The following is a 24072-nucleotide window of genomic DNA, read 5'->3' as shown; positions in this document are numbered from 1 at the left end:
GGTTTAGGAAGGAACTGGTTTCCTCAGTTGGTTTGTCAGGTGCTGGAAGTAAGGCTAGGAATGGTCCCATCATCCAGTCTAGCAGTTAAGAAGAGTCAAGAGACAGAGGCACGTTTATCCAGAGCTCCTGACCCTCCCCACTCCCACCCCCATAGAGGGATCACTTCAGCAGGACCTAACAGGCACAGGGAACCTACCCTCTGCCCAGGCTGGCTCAGCTGGAGGCTGGGGCCCTGGCTCATGCCCACAGGGGCTGAGACTGCGTCACAAGGACCACTCCCACGCCTGACTGCCAGCCCCTCTACAGGAAGCCTCACCCCTCTGCAGATATCACCAAGGAGATTGTCCAGATTCCAGGCTGGAATTTGGCCTCTGGTCGGTTTTCATCACATACCTCCACTGGTGGCTGTCCCCTGTAGGCTTTTACCTTCCTGAGATGTTTGCTGAGGCAGAGTTTCTGCTCCCTTGGCGCCTAAACCTCCTTGAGTAACCCCTGCCCTGATTCACCAGTTGTCCTGAGTGTGAGTGGGTTTCCTGGCTTCAGGTTGTCACCCGTCTGTACTAAATCCCACCCAGGACACCTTTCAGAGGCCTCCGCTTCAACATGGAGATTTTGCTCTCATCGTGATTCCAGCAGTCTTGTGTATCTTCCCTCCTCTAAGTTCCCCTTTATATTCCTCCTCTCCACCCACACTCTGAACTGGTTTTGCACAAACAACATACTATCAACACCTAAACAAAACTTTGTGCCAACATGGACTCCAATCATTTTTCTGGGGGTGGTTTTTTTTTTTTTTAGAGAGACGGTGTTTGATGTTTTTTAGAGGAAGATGTTTGATAGCAGGTACCCAATAGTTGGTGGGTGGGGTAATAAGAAAGCCTTTGGTACCAAAGAAAACATCCAAGCACGGAAGCCTCTGGTCTGTCCTGTGGGGATTTCCTTCCAAGATGGTGGCGTTATCTAATCACTACTGAAAGTGACACAGTTAACTCTTGTGCTTCTGGAGGGCAGAGTGATGTGTCTGGTGTGGTTGAAGGACACCACCTGATCTTGCCGAGCTTGGGGAGATTCTCCTTGCTCCTGGATTCCTTCTTATATACCCATTCCTTGTCCCCTAAAGGGTTAGGCTCTGAGATCATGCTACCAGGGTTTCAGTGCTGGAATGGGGGGAAGCCGGTCTAGAAGGGAGAGATCTGCCACCCCCAAAACCCAGCTATCCTCAGTGAACACCAGAGGCAATGAGGGAAATGCCGGCCGAGTAAACTTCTCTTTGTGTACGTGTTCTCTCTTTTCAAGTTTGCTTCAGTGTGAATGTCCCTCTTTAAGGTAAGGCCTCCAGAGTGGGGAGTCTCTCCAGGTAGGTGAGCCCGCAGGCCTGGTTACACAGAGGCCCCTTTCAACCTCATGATCCGTCTCCATCCAGCCATCCACGCTGCATGGCAGGACCCCCGAGGGAGGCCCCTCCTGCATGCTCCTGCATGACTGGGCTGTGCTAAGAGAAAACCTGGGAAGTGGGCTTAAGACCCTCATACCCTCACCTAGTTAGCAGCCCAACGAGGAGCCCTGCTGAGTGGGCAGCCCCTTCCCCTAAAGCCAGCCCACCTGCCCAGGAACCATGACACCAGAGGCCAGAGGACCATTAGACACCATCTTCATTCTGCATCATAGAGGAGCAGGAACAGGACTCAGCCAAGTTCTGCAGCCCTTCACCAAGGACATGCCCCTGGACTATGTCTGTGCCGCCATAGTGATTGCCCTTAGCCTCCTAGAGGCTTTAAGCTCCCTCCCAGGGCTGGAGGGCATGGGAGAGTTCCAGAAACCTGGTTTTGGCAGTTGGCTCAGATGGTGGCATTGTACAGAGGACAGGGGACTGGCTTTGACCTCAGGGAGACTGCATTAAAATAAGATTGCTCTCACAGGACAGCCATGTGACCCTGAGAATTCACCTCAGCCCTGGACCTCTGGCCTCCTTATCTGTGAAATGGGATGTGAAGATTTTCCTCATAGAATATAAACAGGATGAGTAACAAATCTAAGATGCTCTGTGCACTATAGCTTCTGGGGACATTTTTTAGTTTCCCTGTGTCCATTCCCCAACCCGACTCCAGCTTGTTGAAGCGCTCTCCCTCTCATCCCAAGACTCCAAGAACCAGGAGTTAAGGGTTGCAGGAGATGGTGATGTACGGAGGCTGGGCTCTGCACTCAGATGCAACCAGGTGACAGTGCAGTGTGGCCTCTGGGATCTTGGAATGAGGAGCACAGTGTCTGACATACGGCAAGCCCTTGGATGGTGAGAAGACAACAGGAGGCTAACGCTGAGGGAGGCTGACCTAGAGGACACTCCTGCTCCAGGGGGTCGAGAGGCCAGGCATTCAGATGGAAGGGTGGCACGACCCGTCAGAGCAGCAGCCATTACAGGCCTGAAAGGCATCTGGAGACTGGGAAGGATCCCATCAGGCATCTGTGGAGAGCCTACTGAGGCTTCATGGTTACATAGCCCCCACTCTGAGCTGGGAGAGCACCTAGCAAGAGGAGGACTCACCCCAGATGCGGGGATTCCCCAGCTCTTATGCCCCTTGGGATAGAGCCCCAAGTTTCCCAACAATAGAAGTCACCCCTGTTATTCTGTGAACTTGTTCACCGCCTTTACTCTCCTGCCTTCATCTCAGTAATGTTCTTGCTGGAAACAGCTGTGTGGCTCTGGGACTCCAACCCTGCCAGGGTGGTAGTCACTGAAGACATGCCATCCCGGTGCATCAGGTTCCCAAACTTCCCTGAGCGTAACAACCTCCATATAGCGTCTTGGACTCCACACCAAGAGATTTCACCATCTGCAAATTCAGAATGCAGGTGTATTTCTGGGACCTGGGATCAGGGGCTGACCAGTAATCCAGGGTAGAGTCAGAATCCTGGCCGGGTGGCTTGGGCTTGGCTGGGCATTTCTTCCTGCTCTTGGGTTTTCCATTATGACTTAGTGGCTAAGAGGTTGAGATATGCCTTCATGGGTTCATCAAAGGAGTGTGCATTGAACTTAACCTCCTCTCTGCCCCACTGGAACTTGAAGTCACACACACACACACACACACACACACACACACACACACACGGCCTACCTGAAAGTGTGGGGGGATTTGCTAGGCCCTGCCTGATGAAAGGAGAGAGAAGCAGCAGAAATTGGGCTGGCTTCCTGGATCTGGGCAGAGAAAGTTGGGGAGGTCTATAAAGAGAGAAGCAACCAGGGGAAGCAGGCTTTGGACCACTTCTACACAATAGGGGTCTATTGAGTTTGTACTTGGGGTTTTCTCTGAAGCCCTATAGGGGAAGACTGGCAAAAGCAGGAAAAGAATCCATCACCCTAAGGGTTGAGAAGTTTTGGGGGGCGGGGTGGAGAAGCTCTCGTGGGAAAGGCTTAGGGAATAAACAAGCAAGAAGGGAAAATTCTGGTTTTTACTAACAGGGTTGCGTGCTCGGGAGAGGAGTGTAGAGTTTTGTGTCTCAAGACTGGGAAAGAGAGGGCAAGAGATGGCGTGAAGAGGAAGGCCTTGCCAGACAGATTGGCAGCCAGGACCTCTGGGGTCCCAGAAGGCCGGTCACTTACCACTGTTAGTCTCACAGATCTCCTTCAGGTGAGGCCTCATTGCTGGAGGAGCACTGCCCTCCTGCCTGTCTCTGCAAAGAAGGGTAAAGGGTGCTCTGGCAGCCAGGGGTGCAGGGACAGTGCTCAAAGGCTGGCTGTGTGCACTGGAGTCAGAGCAGAAAGAAACCTTCCCCCAGAGGTCTCCGTCCTCCAGCCCTCCTGCCCACATTTGCTCTTGAAGAGTACAGGTGCCCAAGGACATTGTGCACATGGACAGGGTTCCCGTTCCTCCAGGGCGGGGACCTTGCATCTCCAGGGTCCCATCTGCCATGACAGAAGGAAGTTCTGTGAAAATCAGTATTGCCTTCAGGGGACTAGGACCCTGTTTACTTCCTAATGTTTATGCTAGGGAGGGGGGTTGGTAATCAAAGTGGATTTGGCCTGAACTTCACATTCAAGTGTTACTCTAGAATTCTGGGATTTGACAAGTAGACTTCAAGTTTGTGACGGCTCATTAGGGTTCAACATCAACCTCAGTCTCTTCAAAGTGAGAAGGAGCCAAGTGCAGTGGCATACACTTGTCATTCCAGCTACTCAGGAGGTTGAGGCAGAAGGACCACAAGTTCAAGGCATCCCTGGGCAACTTAGTGAGGCCCTGTCTCAGAATATAATGGAACTGGTTGTGGATATGGGACAATGGTAAAATGCCCATAGGTTACATTCCCAATACCAACCCCCCCAAAAATTTTAAAAATTAAAAAGTGAAATCTGGCTGTACTCTGATCTACCCTTCCTCCCTGTTTTTCGGGCTCCTCCTTTCTGGATCTTGCCTGGTTAGTATTTTTAAGTTTCTATGACAGAAAATTTCCGTCATATGCTAAAGTAGAGAAAACATCTAATGAATGTGCCCATCACCCAAGGTCAACATTAGCACTGTGTGGTTAACTAATCAAGGGAGGGAGTTCCACCTGCGTCGTCTGCAGGTGCATCCCCAGCACTTGGAGTACTTCCGGGCACTCAGCGGGTATTAAATTTACATTTGTGGATAAATGAATGATTTCTGTAGATCTACAATGTTTGTCCTGAGATGATTTCTCTCCCAGATCCCTCTGTAAATTCTCTTCTCACCTTCAATGACCCAAAATGGATTCCAGTCTATGTCTGGGAATTTGGGGTGATTAAATCATGCATTAGGAAACCTGAAATCATTGTTGAATGGTGAGAGAAGGTGGGTGACCTCATCTTGACTTGAGAGGAACATATTCGAGTTCCTATTTCAAAGCCAGCAGGAAGCACAGTCATAAATTCTAGGCCCAGAAAGCTGATTGCTATCTAGAACATTTTCATAAATATAAGGTGAGGAAGAGATTGGTGAGTGGAGGCGCATGGCCTTTGCCAGGAACAGACTAGAAAGTTTCTCTCGGGGATTAAAAATACCCCTGGAATAACTAAACCCCCACAGCTGTTAACAGTGGCACTACTTTGAAGAGTAGATAAATGAAAGAGCTCCCTGGTTAGAGCAGAGAGAGGCCCACTTGGCCGGCCCCTTCCTTCTGCTGGAGACACAGCCTCCTGAAGCTTCACCAGCCTGGGATCCTGCCGCTGCACGTCCGGCTGTGTGGGGCCAGCTCGCTGCAGAGCTGGGCCCAGCAAACTCAGGCCCAGGGCAAGCCACAGCAGGCAGGGTGCTGGCTGCTCCCAAGGCTCTTTATTCCTTGGTGTCCACACAGCATTTTCTGCATCATGTTCAGTCCCTGAACCCCCTACTTGAGGTTCCCCCCAACAGTGGGTTGTCAAAGCAGTTTAGTGACTCGGGTGGAAAAAAAAATTAATGAAGGATATGATAAGGTAAAATAAAATAGGAAAAAAAGGTAACTAAAGTAGAAAAGAAGAGATAATATTAAAGTAGAATACAGACTACATCACAACTAGTAAAAATATAGTCTGCTGGATCTGTTCTTGGAGTGGTGGCACAAGGTGCCACTTACTTTAAGGTGAGATGCACTAGGTCATCTGTAAATTATATTTCTTACCATTGGTCATAATGTGACATGTCTAAGGCCTGTGCTCCACTGTACCCCTGATGGAAAGGCTTAGTGGGGGTGATGGCTTCATGCACTGGGAGGGATATGGGCAGGATGCAATTGTTTGTTTTTAACACAGGAGCACTACAGGCAGAAAGCCTAGAGCTGATAACTTGTGCTAGGTCCGGTGTTTTGGGCCTGGGTGCAGGTGGCTGTCTTGATGCCTCCCCACAGTGCATGATGGGAGGCAGGATGGCACACGCTGGAGACAGCCTCTAGGTGAGAATAGCTGAGGTCAAGCCCTGACTTCACCTCTTGCTGGCCGACCTGCACCCTGCGCGGTGAGCGGGCCGTTTACTACCTCCCACCTGGTTCTCATCTGCAAAAAAGGACATGGCAGCACTCACCTCCCCTTGGGGCAGGAGCAGTTTACGTGAATCAGGCCACATAAGGGCAGTGCCAACACCTGGCCAGGTCCTCAGCTTCGAGCTTTACTGTTTGTCCCACATAAAGTGACTGAGGCTGTCCTAGGCATGGTGCTGGGTGGAAACTGAGGCAGACACCTACATCTTCTCCAGTCTGGAAGAGAAGCCCGTTCCTGGCTGGGCCATCATTTGGCCTCAGTTTCGTTAAGTACCAGGAAAGAGAAGTGTGGGACAGGGAGGAAGGTCCAGCCCTCTTTGGGGATGTTTCCCCAGGACAGGGCATCTCCTTTCCCACAAGTTAGCACCAAACTCTTGTTTTCTGTAGCAAGTCTCAGAGCTCATGTGCAGCACTGGAGAGGGAATGAACCCTACCCTGCTCTCACTTCTGTCCTTGGAAGTGCAGTGGGCTCAACTGCAGAGGGAAACCATGGTGCTCTCTACTGGGCCCAGAGAATGAAGGGCCCATCCAACTAGAAGGGAGCATGCAAGGTTGGAGTGGGCTGGGCTGGGCATGGTACTGCTGGTGACAAACTGCCACATGCCTGCCTCATCCCCAGGTGCAACTTGCCTCAACTGGGAGCCAAGACTCAGAGGGCACTTAGAGATCCCTCTAGGCCATTTATGAATTCCAGACTGAGTAGCCCCAGTGTGCCTTATATGCTCAATGTGGACTCATCCATCATTGTGTGACCCCAAATGACTTTTAGCTGGAATTTACGCCTTTATCTTTTATTACCAAATTTTAGAGTCAAGTGATCCAAGTCAAAGTGTGCCTGTGTGTGGACCTGGGCAAGCCTGGGATAGTGGTGGGTCAAGAAGGTTAGAGGCAGCAGGGATACATCCTTCCCTTTGGAACTGACCAAAAGGCCTCATTCCCTAGGAAGAATGGGGAAAAGATGAGCCTGGAGCTAATGCCTTCAGACAGTTGGCTTCTCTGGCTCTTGAAAGATCCCTCTGGGAAGAGCCTGAGATACACATCTGCATCTGGGGACTTTCTCTAGACATTTTCATCCTAGACATTGGAGCCTTCCCCCAGGATACCATCTAATTACCAAGGCCAGAGGGGATACCGTGCTGGGGACCTCTGTTATCTAAGGGCCCTTAAGCAAAAGAGGACTTTTCAAGTCCTGGAAAAGCTTCTCAGGGCTTCCTCCTCTATGTGGATTCCTTGGAGAGTTGTATCAAAGCAAGTCAGGCTTTTTATAGGGGGAGATGTTTAAATCAGTGGTTCTTAACTTAGCTGTGGGGTCACCACCTCATTCCAGAATCTGATAAACTCTCACCAGGAACACGCAAGTGTGTTCACATATACAACACGGCTCTACTGTATTGTACCATGCACATGGAAGCCCCCAAAGACCCTCTTCTAGGGCAGGGGGTGGCACACTGCAGCCAAATTCAGCCACTACTTGTGTTTGTGCAGCCTACCATTCATTTTAATGTCCACAGAAGAAGGTTTTATGACACATGAAATATGAATTTCTAATGTCAGCGTCCATAAAGGGATCCAGCCAGGGCTCTTCACGTACATATTGTCCATGTTGCTTTTGGGACACAAGGGCAGAGTTAAGTGATTGTGACAGAGACCAGATGGCTCACAGAGCCCAAAATATTTACTATCTGGCCTTTCACAGAAAAATTTACCAAACCTTGCTTGGGTCAGGGTGCGGGTGAGGGGTGGCCGAGCCCAGCTTAAGAAGACTTGCCTTAATTTGTTCACTTTTGCTTAAAATGTTTGAGCCATAGATCGTAATGGTAGAGGCTGCTTTGGAAATCACCTTGGAAAGCTCCTCACTTGATCTATGACAGGTGAGGTGCCTGTGCCGACTTCTGTGAACACAGGAGTCACCAGGGAGCTGTGTGTTGTGTCCCCAGCTCCCCCGCAACCCCCCACCCACCCCCCTTCCACCCCCACCCCACCCCTGTCCACAACCTTCTTTTATAGGCAGCACAGTCTCCCAGCCAACTCTTCAGGGAGTTGTTCTGCAGTTTTGTTTAAAAAGCTTCAAACAAGTATTTGATGTTTAGTGGCAACCTGCCTTCCCGCAGAGAAGAGGTCCCTGAGGGTGGTGTCTGTGGAGCCCAGCTAATTCATGGACAAATTGCACAGCTGGCCAAAGTCCTCTGATCCTCGTAATCTCTACAGGGCATAAGGGAGAGAGTAGGTGTTGGCTAATAATTGGAAATCGGGTTGGTTCTTTCTTTTTCCAAGGTAATTCTAAATGGAATGTGTGAATATACATAGACACATACTTATTTATTTATAGTTTAACAAACAATACCAGGAGAGGAAGAGAGGGGGAAATGGTCAAATTCCAGCCAGCAGTTGACCTGACAGAATTGAGTCATAGTTGTTCAGAATGCCTGGTGGTCTGCAGGAATTTGGTCCATTTAGAAAACTAGACTCGGGTGTGCAGTTTGGCCCCCAGAGAAGTGAAGCCACTTTCCCTCCGGAGTGTTTTAGAGAGGAACCAGCCAGGCTGTAGGAAGCACATGTGAAGCTCCTGTCTGAGGTTTCTGTGGCCCCCTCTGCATATCAGTCACCACAACCCTCTTCTTTGGACCAGGGAATGGCCAGGAGCTGAGTGGCTTCTCATTTTTAACTTCCTTGAAGCCAATCAATTATGCTTAAGAAACAAATGGATCTTCATTTTCTTCCTCCCTAAAAGGTAGAAGTAACTTTATAAAAACAAATGTCACATTCTAGAGGCTTGTGTGGCCTATGCAGATAGAACGATTTTTGAAGAACTGAGTTGGCAACATTTGAAAATCAGGAGACTTAACAAGAAAAGGCACAAAAGATCCAAGAGCCAGTGGCATATGTGTCAATGACAGGCAGTGTCACCTGGTGGGGCATGCATTTCGCGACTTATTGTTTTCACAGCTCCTCCCAACTGCCCAGCACTGTGTGACCCTGTGTCACACCAGACACTCACACACCCAACGGAAGACAGTGTTGTAGCCAGCAGCACTCAAAAGTAACTCTGTCTTCCAGTATTCCTTTTTGTTTTTCTTACCTTTCTTTTCTTCTTATTCCAGAGAGTTTAAAGATGGCCCACCATAGACTAATGGCTAATAATGAGATCCATTTTTGTTTGTTTATAGAGAAACAAAGAACAACACGGCATGAACAAATATTCCAGAAATAAGTAAAAGCATCTGAAGTGATGATACTCTGCTACCTTTTAACCAACACGATGTTTCTTAGCTTTGCCCTGAACTGTGAGATACCTGTCAGGACCCTAAGTCTTGGCATCAGAAGTGACTAAGCTGTCCTGTAGCTAAATGCTCATGACTTCTTTTTCTGATTTGCTATATTGAAATTGACGGGGCACTGATTATTTGTTTGGTAAACTTATGGTACTATCCTGTATCCTGTTACCAGTAGACCTGGTATAGCATCTCAAAAATGTTTCATTATTGGTCAATTTTGAGCATTTGGGTGCATATATATAAACAAACAAGCAGACTCTAGGGAGATATACAAGGTACACTGGAATTTGATGGTGATATTGATTATCAATTTATTGCATTTATTTGCAGTCACTTTTTTGTATGTGTACATGTGCTTCTGGGGATTGAATCCAGGGTGTTGGGCATGCTAAGCATGAACCACATCCCCACCCCTGCAGTGACTTTTGTGTGCTTCTCATTACTCAAAAAATCATGGTGATAATAGAGATTTACCTCTGTTGCTTTATTCATGGTTTCCATGAATCTTCTATAATACCTCTCAATTTCATCTATTAGAAAGTATCTTTCTGTTAAATAAGGTATCAAAAATACCAATCCCAAGAAATAGAGGAAATGTATTAGGAACAACTTATATTAATATGTTCTAAACTAAGTGGAATGAAAATAATTTATGATTGATATTTTAATAGATAAAACTTACAAATGACAAAAAAATAAATAAAAAAGATGCCCCATTAGGATACCAGAGGGTACAAAGTAGATACTATGAATGTTATCTGAATGAAAAAAGAAAGATAAAACAAAGGCAAGAAAGAAATGTGCTTTTGGATGGTCACACATTGGCTCTTTGCTTTGAGTAAAAGCTAAGACTGGTTAGTTTTAGATTTAAAGGATATCGGAGATGAAAGCACACATGTTGTCTTGGTGAGACGAAGATTATCTTATGAACTAAGACCAAATGGAAACTTCTTCTGGGGATCAGCCAAAGACAATGCTGTTTGTTCTCTATAGTTGTGACCTATGCTGAGCAACAAGGAATGCTACTAATTTACATTTACTCTGTGTTATATACCGTTCTTACCACTTGAATATAGGGTTTCATTTAATCCTTTTAACAAATGTATGAGGAGGACTACTAATATCCCCAGAAAAACTACATACTCTGCCCACGGCCAGAGAGATTAGTAACTGAAGAATCAGGAGAGAATCTAGGTGGTGGCACTGCCAGTATGTAGGTTAAACCACTAGCTGTACTACCTTCCGGAGGGGGGCACTTAAAGAAATTGTGAATTCCCAGTGAGCTCTCAACGTCCTAATTTTATAAAGACCAACATAAAATAAGGAAAGAAGGGATGAAACTAAGAAGGAGTGCCAGTGTACAGTGTGAACTTGAAAGGAGGCTAAATCCAGAACACTTTAGGCTCCTAACCAGGCTTTTCGACATCAAAAAGGCCTTTTGAAGCTGATAAGAAAAAGAAGAGAGAAATCCACTCCTCCTCTACATAGACCAGGATACACATCAGAATTACAGAGCTTTCAAAAAATGCAGAGGCCTGGGCCCCACCCCCTGGAGATTCCAGTTCAGGGTATCTGGGTGTCTGTAAGCTCTGATTGTTTTTGATGCCCAGCCAGAATCAAGAACCACTGTATTAAACCATGACCCAGAGCATGGCTGCTGCTTTTTGCCTCTAATATCCGCCCCCAAGAGAAATGTCTTCAGTACAAAGAGCAGGGCAAAAAAAAAAACACTAAAAGAAAACTGAAGCCCAAGAGAGATGAATTAATTAATTACATTTACTAAAACTCACTGGGGAACCCTAATAGCCCAAACCCAGACCAGATCCCAAAGCAGTTAATTACATAGACTCTCTAGGGATGGGCCAACATCATCATTATTTAAAGGTCCCTCGGGCAAATGTAGGGTGCTACTCTAGGCTCAGGTTATTGGAGGATCTGCTATGCCTGCTACAGTACTTGGTAATTTGAATATGATGGAATAGAGCAGTGAAACCAAGTGTTAGGAGACAAGAAAATGGTCTTCCAGCATTAAAAAAAAATAAGGAAAATATGGATTTGGGATACTTTGACATGGATGTTAGTAAAGCAAGTATCTAGAGGTTTTTATGAGAATTAGTTTGTGGATATGTAGGAAAAATGGCAGTCACTTGAAGTAATTAACTTGACAACTTGCAGAGAACTGCTATAGACATTTGTATCTTTATTGCATCCAAACAATGGGAAGAGTCCCTGATATCATCTTCATGAACAAAATGAAAACCATTACCATGGCCGGTTGATTCTCAGTGGACTCCACAGGACCATGGTAACGACTTCAGGGAGGTCAGATAGATGTATTTGTCTTGCTTCCTTCCTGGTAAATCAACTGTGATTCAGAATAAGTTACAGAATGACAATTTATGGTGATTGTAACAAGCTAGAAATATATCCCAAAGAAATCAAGGCTTAGTGTACAGGATTACATCTGGATTCTAAAAGTCAATTCCAGAAAAAATAAGATGGGGTTCTATTAGTTTCCTAAGTCTCCAGTAACCAAGAACTACAAACTTTGGTGGCTTAAAACAACAGAAATGTATTGTATCACAGTTCTGGAGGCAGAAAGTCTGAGATCGAGGTATTGGCAAGACCATGCTCCCTCTGAAACTTGCAGGGGAAGGATCCCCCTTGCCCCTCCCAGCTTCTGGTAGCCCCGGACATTCCTTGTCTTGTGGCCACTGAACTCCAGTCTTCACCAGATGCTCTCCCTCACATGATCTTCCTTCTGTGTGTGTCTGTCTCAGAGTCCAGGTTCCCTTCTTATAAGGACACCAGTCACTGGGTCAGAGCCCACCTTAGGACTTTATCTTAATTCAATGACATCTGCAACCCTATTTCCAAATTAGGTTGCATTCTAAGGTTCTTGGAGTTAGGACTTCCCTGTCTGTTCTGGGGAAACACAGTGCAACCTGTAACAGGGTTAAATGGATTAATTACAACTAAGATGGCATAAATGTTTCATCACAGCTGCTTACAAACTGATAAAACATGGATACTATTAAGCATCTTTTGAAGGGTTTTTGCCAAGTAGAGGGTAATGCCACTGCAGCTGGCATTGTGCAAACCACAGAGTCAGGAACTGAGCATCAGCTCTGGTCATTACCTGGTAAGAACAAGATGGATGAAAAAGCAAGAGGGTATCACCGAGACATTGTGGCAAGTTGGGTGCTACAAAAAGCCCCTTGGGCAAGCCTGTGCCAGGTGAACTCTCTGTATATTTTGCCCTGTTTTCTATAAAAAAAAAAATCCAAAAGTATAGATAATTTTAGGCAAAAGAAAGTATAAAGAGGGAGAAAGTCCAGGCGTGGAGGCACACTTCTGTAATCCCAGCAGCTCAGGAGGCTGAGGCAGGAGGATTGTGAGTTGAAAGCCAGCGTCAGCAAAAATGAGGCACAAAGCAACTCAGTGAGACTCTGTCTCTAAATAAAATACAAAATAAGGCTGGGGATGTGGTTCAATGGTTGAGTACCCCTGAGTTCAGTCCCCATTACTCCTCCCCCAAACCCCCACCAAAAAAAGGGAGGGGGGAAGGATTATGTTTAAATACATTTTTAACTTGAAAGTGAACTTGAAATTCTGCTCCAAGCCCCCTTTTTGCCAGGCAAGGGACTTTGTAGTAGCTCCATCCTTGTTCCATTTAACTTCACACTTCAGCATGCGTGTATATACATATTCACATAGACTCTGTGGATTAGAATGTGGGTTATGATGAACATCTGTACGTATATGAAGATCCAGCTAATTTATGTTGCATAAGCATCCTAATGACTTCAATTCTTGCTTTCTCTTTTAGAATAATATATTTTTAAAGTGAAGCTTAGATAAGAATATCAACATTTCAAAGTTAAGAGGGATTTGATGGATGAAGGAAAATAATTTCAAGCTAATGATCTTTAAATGTCTGCTGTATACCCTGCTTTGCAGTAAAGGGCATACAACACACATGAGATATTAGATGAAGTCCAGTGCAGGGTCCAAGTGGAGCTGGGGGAGCTTCTAGGAGGGTGAGGTGGGATGATGCCAATGTCAGGAAGTCTTAAGAAGGACCCAGAGGGAGGGTGGTATGTACGGAAAAGGTAGAGGCAGCATGCATTGTGACTTCTGGCACACCCCTGAGGCAGCAGACCCTGGCTGGGGTCACTCTGCTACCTAGGCGTTAGCTGTCACTCACACTAAGCAGAGGAGATGCAGAGACCAGGGACCAGCAAGGTGGTCAGGTGTAAGGCAGGGCCGTAATCTTCCTCCCTGTAAGATCAGGGAGTTTTCTGAACCCTTTAAACAAAGCCATCTGTTGATCTCCTGGTAATCAGAGAGAAACAGAAGCAGAAGTCACTGACTCCTCCAAGAGCTTGTGTTACGGCTCCAGTGTGTGAGAGCTGTGAGAATTTCACCAGCCAGACAGGAAGTAAGCCTTCAGCCACCGGCTCATCTCGGTGCCGAGGTCAGAACGCCACAATCCTGGAAGAGCCTCCAGTCCTGGCTTGTGAGGCACCCACAAGAGCTTTGCCTCTTAGATGTGCTCTCTCGGGAGGATCTGAGGGAATTTGAAAATGCTTCCATATGTTCTACCCATCATCCCCCACTGCTGACACCCAAATGTGCCCTTCCTTGGTCACTTCAGATCTCTCCGGTCCAAGACCTGATTTCTGAAAGGATGCCAAAAGGAATAGGAAAGTCGTTTTCCCCCAGCACCACCCACAAGGGTCGGAGACACACCCACTAAGTCCCTAGATGCATTCATCTTGATGGAATTTTCCCCAACCCTGGTTGAAATGGTTTCTATCTTTATTAGAAATTAGGGAACCCAACCCACTGGGAAGAGAGAGCCCATGAAGTAGGCTAAGCCTCCTGTTCTGTAGGCCCCCTGGGGCTTAGTGCTGGTTTGGGCTGTCTCTCTCCAGACCCTTCATCAATTAGATCTCAGCCTCCTCCACCAAATGATAAACCCCTCGGACAGGACTACAGCCACTGGTCCTGAACCCAGGTCACTTTGCGGTCTCCAGATAGAACAGCAGCAAGAGAGGTTGCATTCAGCCATTTCTTCCAGCAGATCTCTGGGTTGTCAGGACATGCCAAGCCCTGGGCTAGGCCGGGGGTGGAATGGTGAGCTGGAGCCAGTCCCTGGCTGCAGGGAGCTCACAAATGAGTTGAAAAGAGGGCTTCGGTGCGTGAAGTGCTGTGATATGAGTTCAGAGGAGGTGGTAGTGCCCTCTAGGAGGCTTGGCTCAAACTACTCTCAGAGGGACAAGAGGACTTTTTGAAGGCAGGGCAGCCACACCACTGGGGGAAACATGAGTGGACACAGGGCAGGAGGCCTGGGGTGCAGCAGAGGGTGCCCTGGGCAGAGGGTTGGCTGTACAAGGGCCTGAGGTAGGAAGAGGCCCATGACAGGGAGCACCTGTGGTTCAGCAGTGCCAGGGAGATGGATCCAGAGATGTGGGCAAGGATGAGATCTGGGAGGCCTTAGGAGTGGGTGAGTATAGGAAACTGGGTCTTTGTCCCAGAGCAGTGTGGTGCGATAGAAGAACCCCGATCACCAGCGAAAGCATTAGGACATCCAGGCAGGCCCAGCGCAACACTAGTTCAGGATCTGGAGGTATACAGAGAAATACAAGCTGGGCCCCTAACTTCAAGAGCTCATTGATGCGCACGTCATGTGGGCTGGCTGGGTAGCATGACCAAGCGGTGTGTCTTTTATGCTCACAGCACACAGGCACTGAGATACAGAGCAGAGAAGGGCTTCACAGTGATGGGGTATCCATTCTGTCAGGGTCTGATCACCTAACATCTGGCTTCTTATTTAGTCTTTGAGGCAACTACAGGACACCTGTCACCATCCCCTTTTTACAGATGAAAAGACCAAGGCTCACAGAGCATGACTTCAGTGTCATATACTGCCACAGTCTGGCTGGGCACAAAATCACGAGCCACCACACACCTTGTAGATTCAAACAGCAGCTCTTTATTCTCGAACTCACACCGGCACTCTACACACGTTCTGGGGAAATCCACACTCTCCACCCGGCTCTGAATCCCCAATACTCTCTGAATCCCGCGAGAACTCAACGGGAACTCAAGGAGCAGGCGTGCCTGAGGCAGCAGGATACGCCCTAATCCCAGCAGGATACACCCTAAACCTGGATCCGCCCTGGTCCTTGAGCAAGGTCACCTTACATGCAATGTCACTGCAAATGACCTGGGTCCAATATGGAGAGTCCTTCCTCTAAGCAACATTGGGTAGGCTGACAAAGAAATTGCCATGCGTCATTCCTACTTGGCAATGGCTCTCAGCAATATACCAGGACAGGGATCTTTCTCCTCCTCCATGTAGCCTTCCCTAAGTGTGGCCGAGAGGTTATGGGAAAATCCTCATGGAGGAGGAAGGGCTGCCAAGTCAGAATGTTGTTCCATGTGTCCAGTGTCATCTCTTTGGCTGTGAGGTGCCGGATAAGAGGCTGGCATTTAGGCATTAGGGGAGGCGTGGGGGATGGTCAGGGATCAGGATACACAGTGTCTCTGAGAGCTTGCCCTTTGGAACCTTGGCATGGAGTTTTGTATCTGCTTTGTGAGAAGAGCAGCAGCATTTGAAAGGATGAATTCAGTGAGTAAAATTGAGTAAAGGATATCATCTCAGTTCTTTCCAAATTTGAGGATGCTCTGCTGCCAGTAATAGGTGACAGGGTCTGCTTGGGGAAATTCCCAAGTCTCCAATATGAATAGCCAGGAATTGCACACAGTGGGAATGCTGGCTATTTGAATTGGAAATGGGTAACTGACATGCATCTAAAATATCTCCAAGAAAAATAGAATGGGGCCAAGTTGTGCAAGCGCAAGGGTGAGCCAGGACTGTGGAAGTCCTGTCAAGAGTCGTACTTTCTTGAATGCCACAGATGATTCCAGGGCTCCTGAGAAAGCTGGAGCCTCGCCTCGTAGCTGTCCATACTAGCCCACCATTGAGCTAGAGGTCCACTGGGAATGACATCCCGAGCTGTATTTACTGAGCCTGGCTCACTGGTGGTAGACAATGAAAATTGTGAAATTTGGACATCTTCTAGAATCTAGCTCCATCACTTGTGCCCTGTTGACCTCCGAAAAGAAAACCAGCTTCTAAGATTAATTAATGGATATTAATGACTGATCAATGAGCATAATTAAGTAAATAGGGAGAGCCACGCTAGAGAGTTTCTGGTGTGGGCTTTCTGAGGTTCTCTATACACACCCTACCCTCTCATTAGTGGTTGGTTGAGAAGGTACTCCAGGGAAGGGGCACTTCTGCCCCTGAGAATAATACCAAAGACCTGGCATTCATGGCCCATCCTGAGTGATGTTACCCTTGGACTTTTCCTCCTGCCTGTCTGACTGTGTTTCACCCCACCACTGCGCCTCCTATCCCATTCCACTCCAGCCCAGTGCGGATGCCCCTGGGTTGCCTTTTGGGGTGATGCCTGGTGCCTCCCGTGTTCTTCTTACCACCTCCCCTCCCACTCCTCCCTCTGGACTAACTGCAGCCAACACAGTGGCCTGTCCTACTCTTACCCTCCCAGATCTTTTAGCTAATCCCTCCCTCTGATAGAGATCTTCAGAAGAGGCCTTCCACACCCTCTCCCCAGGCGCCACCCTCCCACAGCCAGCATGCGTCACCATGGGGATGGGCTTTGTTGTTTCTCTCTGAAGTCCCCCTCCACACAAGGCCTCCCCTTTCCTCTGGCTCCAGTACTCCCTGGGGAAGAACAGATAGTCCTCCTGCCTTGGGCCAGCCCTCCTGGCAGAGGTGACTAAGCCACTCCTGAGCTTTCCCATCTCGAGGGGCAGCGGGGATGTCCTGCAGCTGCAAATCCTGTTTCTGGAAACCTCTTGAGTTTTCTGTGTTTCTCCTCTGTCCTTTCGAGATCTCTGACACTTGAACTATGTAGCTCTGAGCCCGAGCGAGAAGACACCAAGCAAGACTGATAGTGCTGAAAGATAGGAAGGATGAGTTCATCCCTGCTCCAAGCAGACCAAGACTCTGATCTCAATCTGGGGCCATTTGAAGATAATCCCCTTGCCCAGCTCATTCGGCCCATGTTATCCAATCTCTTCCCCATCCACAGCTCGCCCACCATGTTTGCCTAGAGCAAGCTTTTCTGGCTTTATTTCCACTCGGAAGCTCTTCTTATATGTATCCTGGATGAGCTTGACCCTTACTATGTCTTCACATTTATCCAAGGTTCAGATTTCCTGGCCTTCTACACTACGGGAGGCATCATGCTAAGACCTGGATTTGCTCTTTCATAGTCAGGGACTGGCCAAGCCACCACACGTGTTCGAGATATTTTCCTCAGATATAAAATCAGCATCACAATACCTGCCTGTTCCATGAACCAAATGAATGAATGAATGTGAAGATGCTCTATAAACCCTGAGGTAGCCCTTCCCAGAATGTTCTGCTGAACTCAGCTCTCAGGAGAGGTGTTAAACTTCTGAGGGGGAAAAGGAGTTTTATGTCAGGTTTGAGGAAGATCAGTGTAAAACAGAGTGGACCAGATTTCTTTACAGTAGACTTAGAGGTTTTAATTTGCCCGTGTGCATGGCCAATCTCTAAGAGTGGGGTCTAAAATACAGCTTTGTCTCCAAACCACTTTTTCTTCATGGACTTCTTATTAACAGATTTTAGGTTACCCGTCTCCACAGAGCATAGCATATGTGAACATTATTTTTCCTACAAATAATCATGTTAATCTTTCCATAAAATGTATTCCATCATTCAGGTTGCTAATCCTAGGTAGTAACCATTAATCAGTGCCTGGAAAAGTACCTTCAGTCTTTTCAGTGTTATGCTAGGTACTGAGTGAGGAGGGATCTGGTACTGAGGCCTCTGCAGACTCCAGCGTTAGCTCCCAACATCCCTGCCCCAGGCAGCTTGGCAAACCTTCTGTCCTATGTATACATCTTTTGTGTTCCTTCCCCTTGTCTTTGTCCCATCTTTCTCTCTGCCAAGGTACTTCCCTCCCATCTCTACCAACACAATTGTAGTCTAAATCTTCGCGTCTTAGCCCAAGCCCTAATTTCTCCATAGACGCTTTTTTAACTAAAGTAATGTGTTCTAGGCAGGAATTCTGGCTCCTCAACTCTACTGTAAGCCCCTACAGAATGGTATTATTTCTATTTGCTGATTTTTTTTACCCCAAACAAACAAAAAGCAGAATTCATTTGTGGGTTGATTGATTGGTATACAATCCCCAAACCATAGGACACACAGTCGTCCTTTGGGAACTGACATCTACACTGGGTATGGGTCCTTCTGAGCTGGGAAGTGAGCAGGAGGTTTTCTCACTTCATTCAATAGATACTTATTGCAGGGGAACTGCTGGGAAGCCAAGGTTGGATACGACTAGGTGCCTCCTTTAAGGAGTTTACAGTCTAGACAAAAGCATCAGCATGGCAGGTCAACGTATTGAGTGTAGTAGTGGCCAAAACACAGGAACATCAAATGAAGTCACGGTGAGAACAGATGGGGATCGAAGTGGGCTTCCCAGAAGACCATCCTGCCCCCAGCCCATACTACTGATAGACAGGATACCATCTGGAGCAGACTTGGCAGGGTTATGGGGTCTGCCTCTATGGAAAAGAGAACTCTAAAGACTTTGTGGGAGGTGGATTCAAGTTTGTTACCTGCTGAGGGCCATTACCAAGTAGGAATGACGCATCGAAATTTCCTTGCCAAGCGTACCCCATGCTGCTTAGAGGACATTCGATGGGACATTGCATGCATGCTTTAATAAGGTGACCTTGCTCAAGGACCAAGGCGGATCCGGGTTTAGAGCTGATCAGGTTTGAGGAAGTAACCGGCTCCTTGAGTTTAAGGCGTTGCCAGTTTAAGATAATGGGTTTTAGGGAAGTTGGAAGTTGAAGATTATTGCTGGGATTAGGGTGTTCCTGCTGCTTGTTCCCGTTGAGTTCTCGTGAGATTAAAAGGGGATTTGGAGAGAGCCTCGTGGAGTAGGTGAATTGTGCAGGTAGATGGCAGAACTCCTTTGCCCCTGGACCTGTGTGGAGGCGGTGTGAAAGCTGGAATAAAGAATTGCTGTTTGAACCTACAAAGCTGTGAGTGCCTCGTGATTCTGGTGCCAAGCCGAGACATTGGCCTTTGGCAGTTACCTTGGTCCACAGCAAGGAAGGTCTTGATGGAGCCCAAGACTTATGGTAGAGGGACAAGTGGGTATGAGATGGAAGCTTTGCAGCTCACTCTACCCAGACACACACACACACACACACACACACACACACACACACACACAGCCTGTGGGAATCCCACTTCCCTGCTTTTCCATCACACCCACACACCCCTTCTTCCTTCTCACCTTGATTCATTCTTCCTGTTTTCCTCCGTCACCTCCCAATCCTGGGGCCATCCATCGTTACCTCATTGGAACAGTCCTGTGTCTGCTCCCAGTAGCTAGAGGCCTGCTTTGGTGAGAGGCTGGCCACCTCAATGCCCATTCCCCGTGGGGGGGGCCCTTGGGAGGAAGGTCAACCTCCACTCAGTGTTTTTTCTTTTCTTCTTACAGAAAACCAAAAGAGATGTCAATAACTTTGACCAAGACTTTACTCGGGAAGAGCCGGTGCTCACACTTGTGGATGAAGCAATAGTGAAGCAGATCAACCAGGAGGAATTCAAAGGCTTCTCCTACTTCGGTGAAGACCTCATGCCTTGAGAAGCCTCCGCATACACGTGAAGTTTGCTGATGCTGTAAGGAGCGCTGAGAAGACCCTGTGTGCAGAGGCTCAGAAGATCTCGAACTCTTTCTCCTCCCTGGAGCCCCAGTCCCATGTCCACTCTCTATTTATTGCATCCCCATACCCCAGGCCACCTCCTACCCCAACCCCCCCCATATCATCCTGGTGACCAGAAGACATTCTTGGTTCTTGCCTCACCAGGAACACAGACTCCATTTGGGTCGGCAATTAGCTGTATAAGCTGCCATGTTCAGATTGTCAGCAAGCCTGGTTCCACTCCTTAGGGGCTCCTGGCGGTGAAGCAACTTCAGTTCTTTTACCACAAAGGAAAAAAAAAAGAATCAAACAAGAAGACTCTGGCTCTGCCATTGGATGTAGAATCCTGACACCTCTTGCTTCTCGTCCCTCCTGTGCCCTGGCTTGACATCCCTGCCCTTCTGCCCAGGAGAAGAGACTGGTGCTTCTTCCACATGAGGGCAGATGCCCTCAAGGCATCTCACACGGAGGGAGCCCAGGGGATGCCCAGGCTGGCAAGCTGGATTGGTTTGCTCCAAAATGGACCATTTTTGCTTGCTTTGGTCTTTTGAGCATGCCAAAGTCTTGTAAGTTTGTATCTCATGGAAGAAATCTTTGTAGAAAACATAATTTTGATTTTTGAACTCCATTAACATTTGAAATTATATTATCCAATTTACTTTCTAATTGGCCAAAAGATAGAATTTCCAGTGTGAATTCAGGTAGACATTAAAGGGCTATTGTACAATGAGAATTCAGTCGTCCAAAGTTTGTGCTGTTGATGCTTTAGTGACACATGGGAGCTCTGTGAGTGGAGAGAAAAGGAAGCAAAGTGACATTCCTCATCACTGCAATTCTACCTGAACACAAAGGCCACCACAGTGATGACCAAGACCCTGGGGTTCTTGTGAAACTCGGCTCCCAAATTCTCTCTCCAGGTTCATCCTAAGTTCTCAGCATAAATGCTATTTATTTTCTGCAGCCGTGTGTTATTTTGGCACACTTCTACAAAATGATAGTACTACTGTGTTGTGGTTTTTTAAACATTAAACATGTAAAGTTAAACATGAAATATCTGCTTTTGGAACAAGTGGAACAAGGCTCACTGTGGATTAGGCAGAGGGTGGCAGGAGATGGAAGAGCAACTTTTTTGAAAACTGACAATGTGGCAAGATATGTACCGGGAATTTTATTTCTGAGTGACATGCGATGGCAACTCATGTAGACACTTCAGTGGACTTGATGTTACCTCCTGTAGATATGCTAACAGTGTTACATTCTTTGATTTCCAAGGGTTCTCTGTGGCTTTGTGTGTATGTTTCCCCAAGGTCACTTGATTACCTATTTTACTGAACTGATTTAGCAGGGAATGGAATCCATTCCAACTGTTGCACGTGGATTTCCCAGCTGCCCCTAAATATATATACTTGTGAGTGGCAGAGTGGCACTAATGAAGCTTTTTGCCTTTTGTACATTTGAGATTTTTGTATATAGTGTTTGCTGCAGGCCTGTGGAATTAATTCATTGAATATAGAGGTATCAACTGCTGCATGTTCAGGCATATTATAAAACTTTAGTCTATGAAAGAATAATTATAATAATGTCCAGGTGCAATACTCTATAAGTGTATTGGTTCAAGTTACCGAAAGATAGGTGTGTTCCCAGCGGTAGGGAGGGGGGTTCTTTGTATTGTTTATTTTAAAAGATGTAAACATATGTTAAGCTATTAAGCTATATTAAGTTTCACATATAGTTCTCCTGTGCTCTGTTATATCCTGATGGAGTCAGGGAAGAGAAAGGAATGTTTTTAATGGTGGTTTCAAAGCTTGGACAGTGACTATTTTGAGCCCTTAGAGAATGTGTCCCTATTTGCATCGTCATTGCATTGTTACTAATGACGACATTTTAGTTCTTTTGTTTTTATTTTTAAAAAACTCAGGTGTAATTATCTGTTCTTATGATGATTGCAAATATTAAATATTATGCTCTATCAGTCCTCGTGTTTGGCATACCAGTGAATTGATGAAGAACATTAGATTAATTTAATTTATCTTCGGTAACTTGACATACCGGGGCAGACTATCTTCTAGGGTGGAGTACAAGCACAGAAACATCTTCATGGTGGCATCATCTCATTTTTTAGGAAGACACGACGATTCACCTGTCATACTCATGCATAACTACTGCTCTCTTTCTTTCTTCTGCTTCTTTTATCATTATGGACTTTGGACAAGCTAGTCACCTCACTCCACAATGCCCAATGGCCTTGTCTGAGGGCTTGACAGTGTCTGCATGGCAGTGGGGGTTCAGCCCTTCCTACAGGACAACTGGCATTTTTTTTTTTCTGGGAAGTCAAATAGTACATTCCACCCGGCAGCTGAAGTAGCCAGCCTGCTCCTTTCCAGCACTCAGAGCCGGGCTGGCTGCGATGCCTCAGCCTGATGAAGTTCTCACACAGGCAGGTGAAATCCAATCTAAACTAGAGAAAAGGCTTGTGGGTTCCTTCATATTTCCTATTTCATTTTCAACAAGAGTTTGGAAGTGGACATACTGTTACATTTCTGCTAGTTCTTTATAATTCTCTCTCCCCTCTCTTCTTCTCTCCTTCTCTCTCTCTCTCTCTCTCTCTCTCTCTCTCTCCTTCCCTCCCTCCCTCTTTCTTTCTCTCTCTCCTCTCTCTCTCCTTCTCTCTCTCTCTCTCTCTCTCTCTCTCTCTCTCTCAGAAAAAAAAATGGATTGCAAAAAAAAAGCCAAAAAAATATATGAAGGATAGCTGTTCTCCTATGTTTTCTCATTATGAACTTTGTGAAGTGGAAACACAATTCTTTCCTCCAAAGGTGAAAGAAAAAAAAAACAATGCATTCTTGCTTTAAAAGAAAAAAAAAGGCTAAAAAAATTACCTCTTTTTAAATTATGTGCAAAATAATTCTGGCTAAATATAAAGTGTATTCAGTTTAAGGGGTTTTATTTTGTATTGTGATGCTTTATTTGTACATTTTTTCCCTTTCTGGATGTAATTTTAATATCTTGCCATTCATTAGTGTTATTTCATTGTAAACATTATTGTGCCAAATGTACTGTATTCAAAAGGATGTGAATGTGTATTGTTTCAGAACCTAATAAATACAATGATGTTAAATCTTACTTCTTGGTCCCGATAAGCACTTCTGTCTCCTTTGTGAGTGGCAAAGGGGCATCAACAAAGCTTTTTGGCTTTTGAACATTAGAGATTGCAAAATTCCCAAAGCTAGACAGGCTCATTCATAAGTGTGCAAAGCCTGCAAATAACTACTTGCCCAGTCCCCTGGCCCACCCATGCTTCTCCCTGTGCCTCTGAAGCTGCCATTTAAAAGGATAAATGAGCTCATGGAGATCAGGTATGGCTTCAGCTGCCTGGGCATGAGGGGACAGAATCCCATCTGCCTTGGAGCACCAGACATGGCCAAGGAAACTACAGTTTTGTTTTTCCAAAGAAGTAAATTCTGGATCTCCTTGCAACCAAAGTTCTCAGGAGCACTTGCAACCAACTCTCCACAGGACTCAGTTTCTGGCTTGCTGCTCAGAACTCTGAGATCCAGGACACTCCTAATAGGGAAATCCCCACAGGCTGGTCTGGAGGACAGACCAGACAGTGGGGCTCTTGCCTAGTTGGCATCCACCTCCCTGCCAGCCTATATCTGCCCATGCTGGCAACTCCCCTGCCCTCTGGGTTCCTCTTGCAAGCTCCTTTTCTACCATCCTATTCAATTCAGGTGGTCCTAGCATGCACAGCTTCTCCTCCTCTTTCTCCCCCCCGTAGACATCTCAGCTTTTCTTTCTCTTTCTTTTTGCAGTGCTGGGGATAGAGCCAGGGCCTCAAGCATGCTAGGCAATGGCTGTACTCCTGAGCCACACCCCCAGCCTCAAAATCACTTCTTTAAAGCCCACCAAGAATTGGGCATGTCACCCTGCAGAGCCTTCCTTTTGGTGTGAGCGTGGATCCCAGCCCCACCCCAAGAAGAATGGTGTGTTTATCACATATTTCCTCTCTGATTCCGCCAGCTGTTTTTAGGTAAGTGACCACAC

At 46.8% G+C, this 24072-nt stretch overlaps 1 protein-coding gene across 3 annotated transcripts in view; it reads left to right on the top strand.

Annotated features, from left to right (window-relative positions):
• Prkce (protein kinase C epsilon) overlaps window positions 1-22643 on the top strand; it is a 476126-nt gene extending 453483 nt beyond the window's left edge. For 2 of the 3 annotated variants that reach the window (XM_005324505.4, XM_021725840.3), the window contains exon 15: window positions 19824-22643. In XM_005324505.4, coding sequence (XP_005324562.2) covers window positions 19824-19970 — 147 coding nt within the window. In that variant the 3' untranslated portion in view covers window positions 19971-22643. Of the gene's footprint in view, window positions 1-1297; window positions 1328-19823 lie in introns of those variants that run through there. The other variant, XM_021725839.2, reaches the window with a different exon arrangement.
• Window positions 22644-24072: the final 1429 nt, after the last annotated feature.

The sequence above is a fragment of the Ictidomys tridecemlineatus genome, chromosome 12 (genome assembly GCF_052094955.1).
Source record: "Ictidomys tridecemlineatus isolate mIctTri1 chromosome 12, mIctTri1.hap1, whole genome shotgun sequence".
In the NCBI taxonomy this organism is placed as follows: domain Eukaryota; kingdom Metazoa; phylum Chordata; class Mammalia; order Rodentia; family Sciuridae; genus Ictidomys; species Ictidomys tridecemlineatus.
The sequence above is the reverse complement of the archived record's forward strand: the minus strand, read 5'-3'. Positions and strand labels throughout refer to the sequence as shown.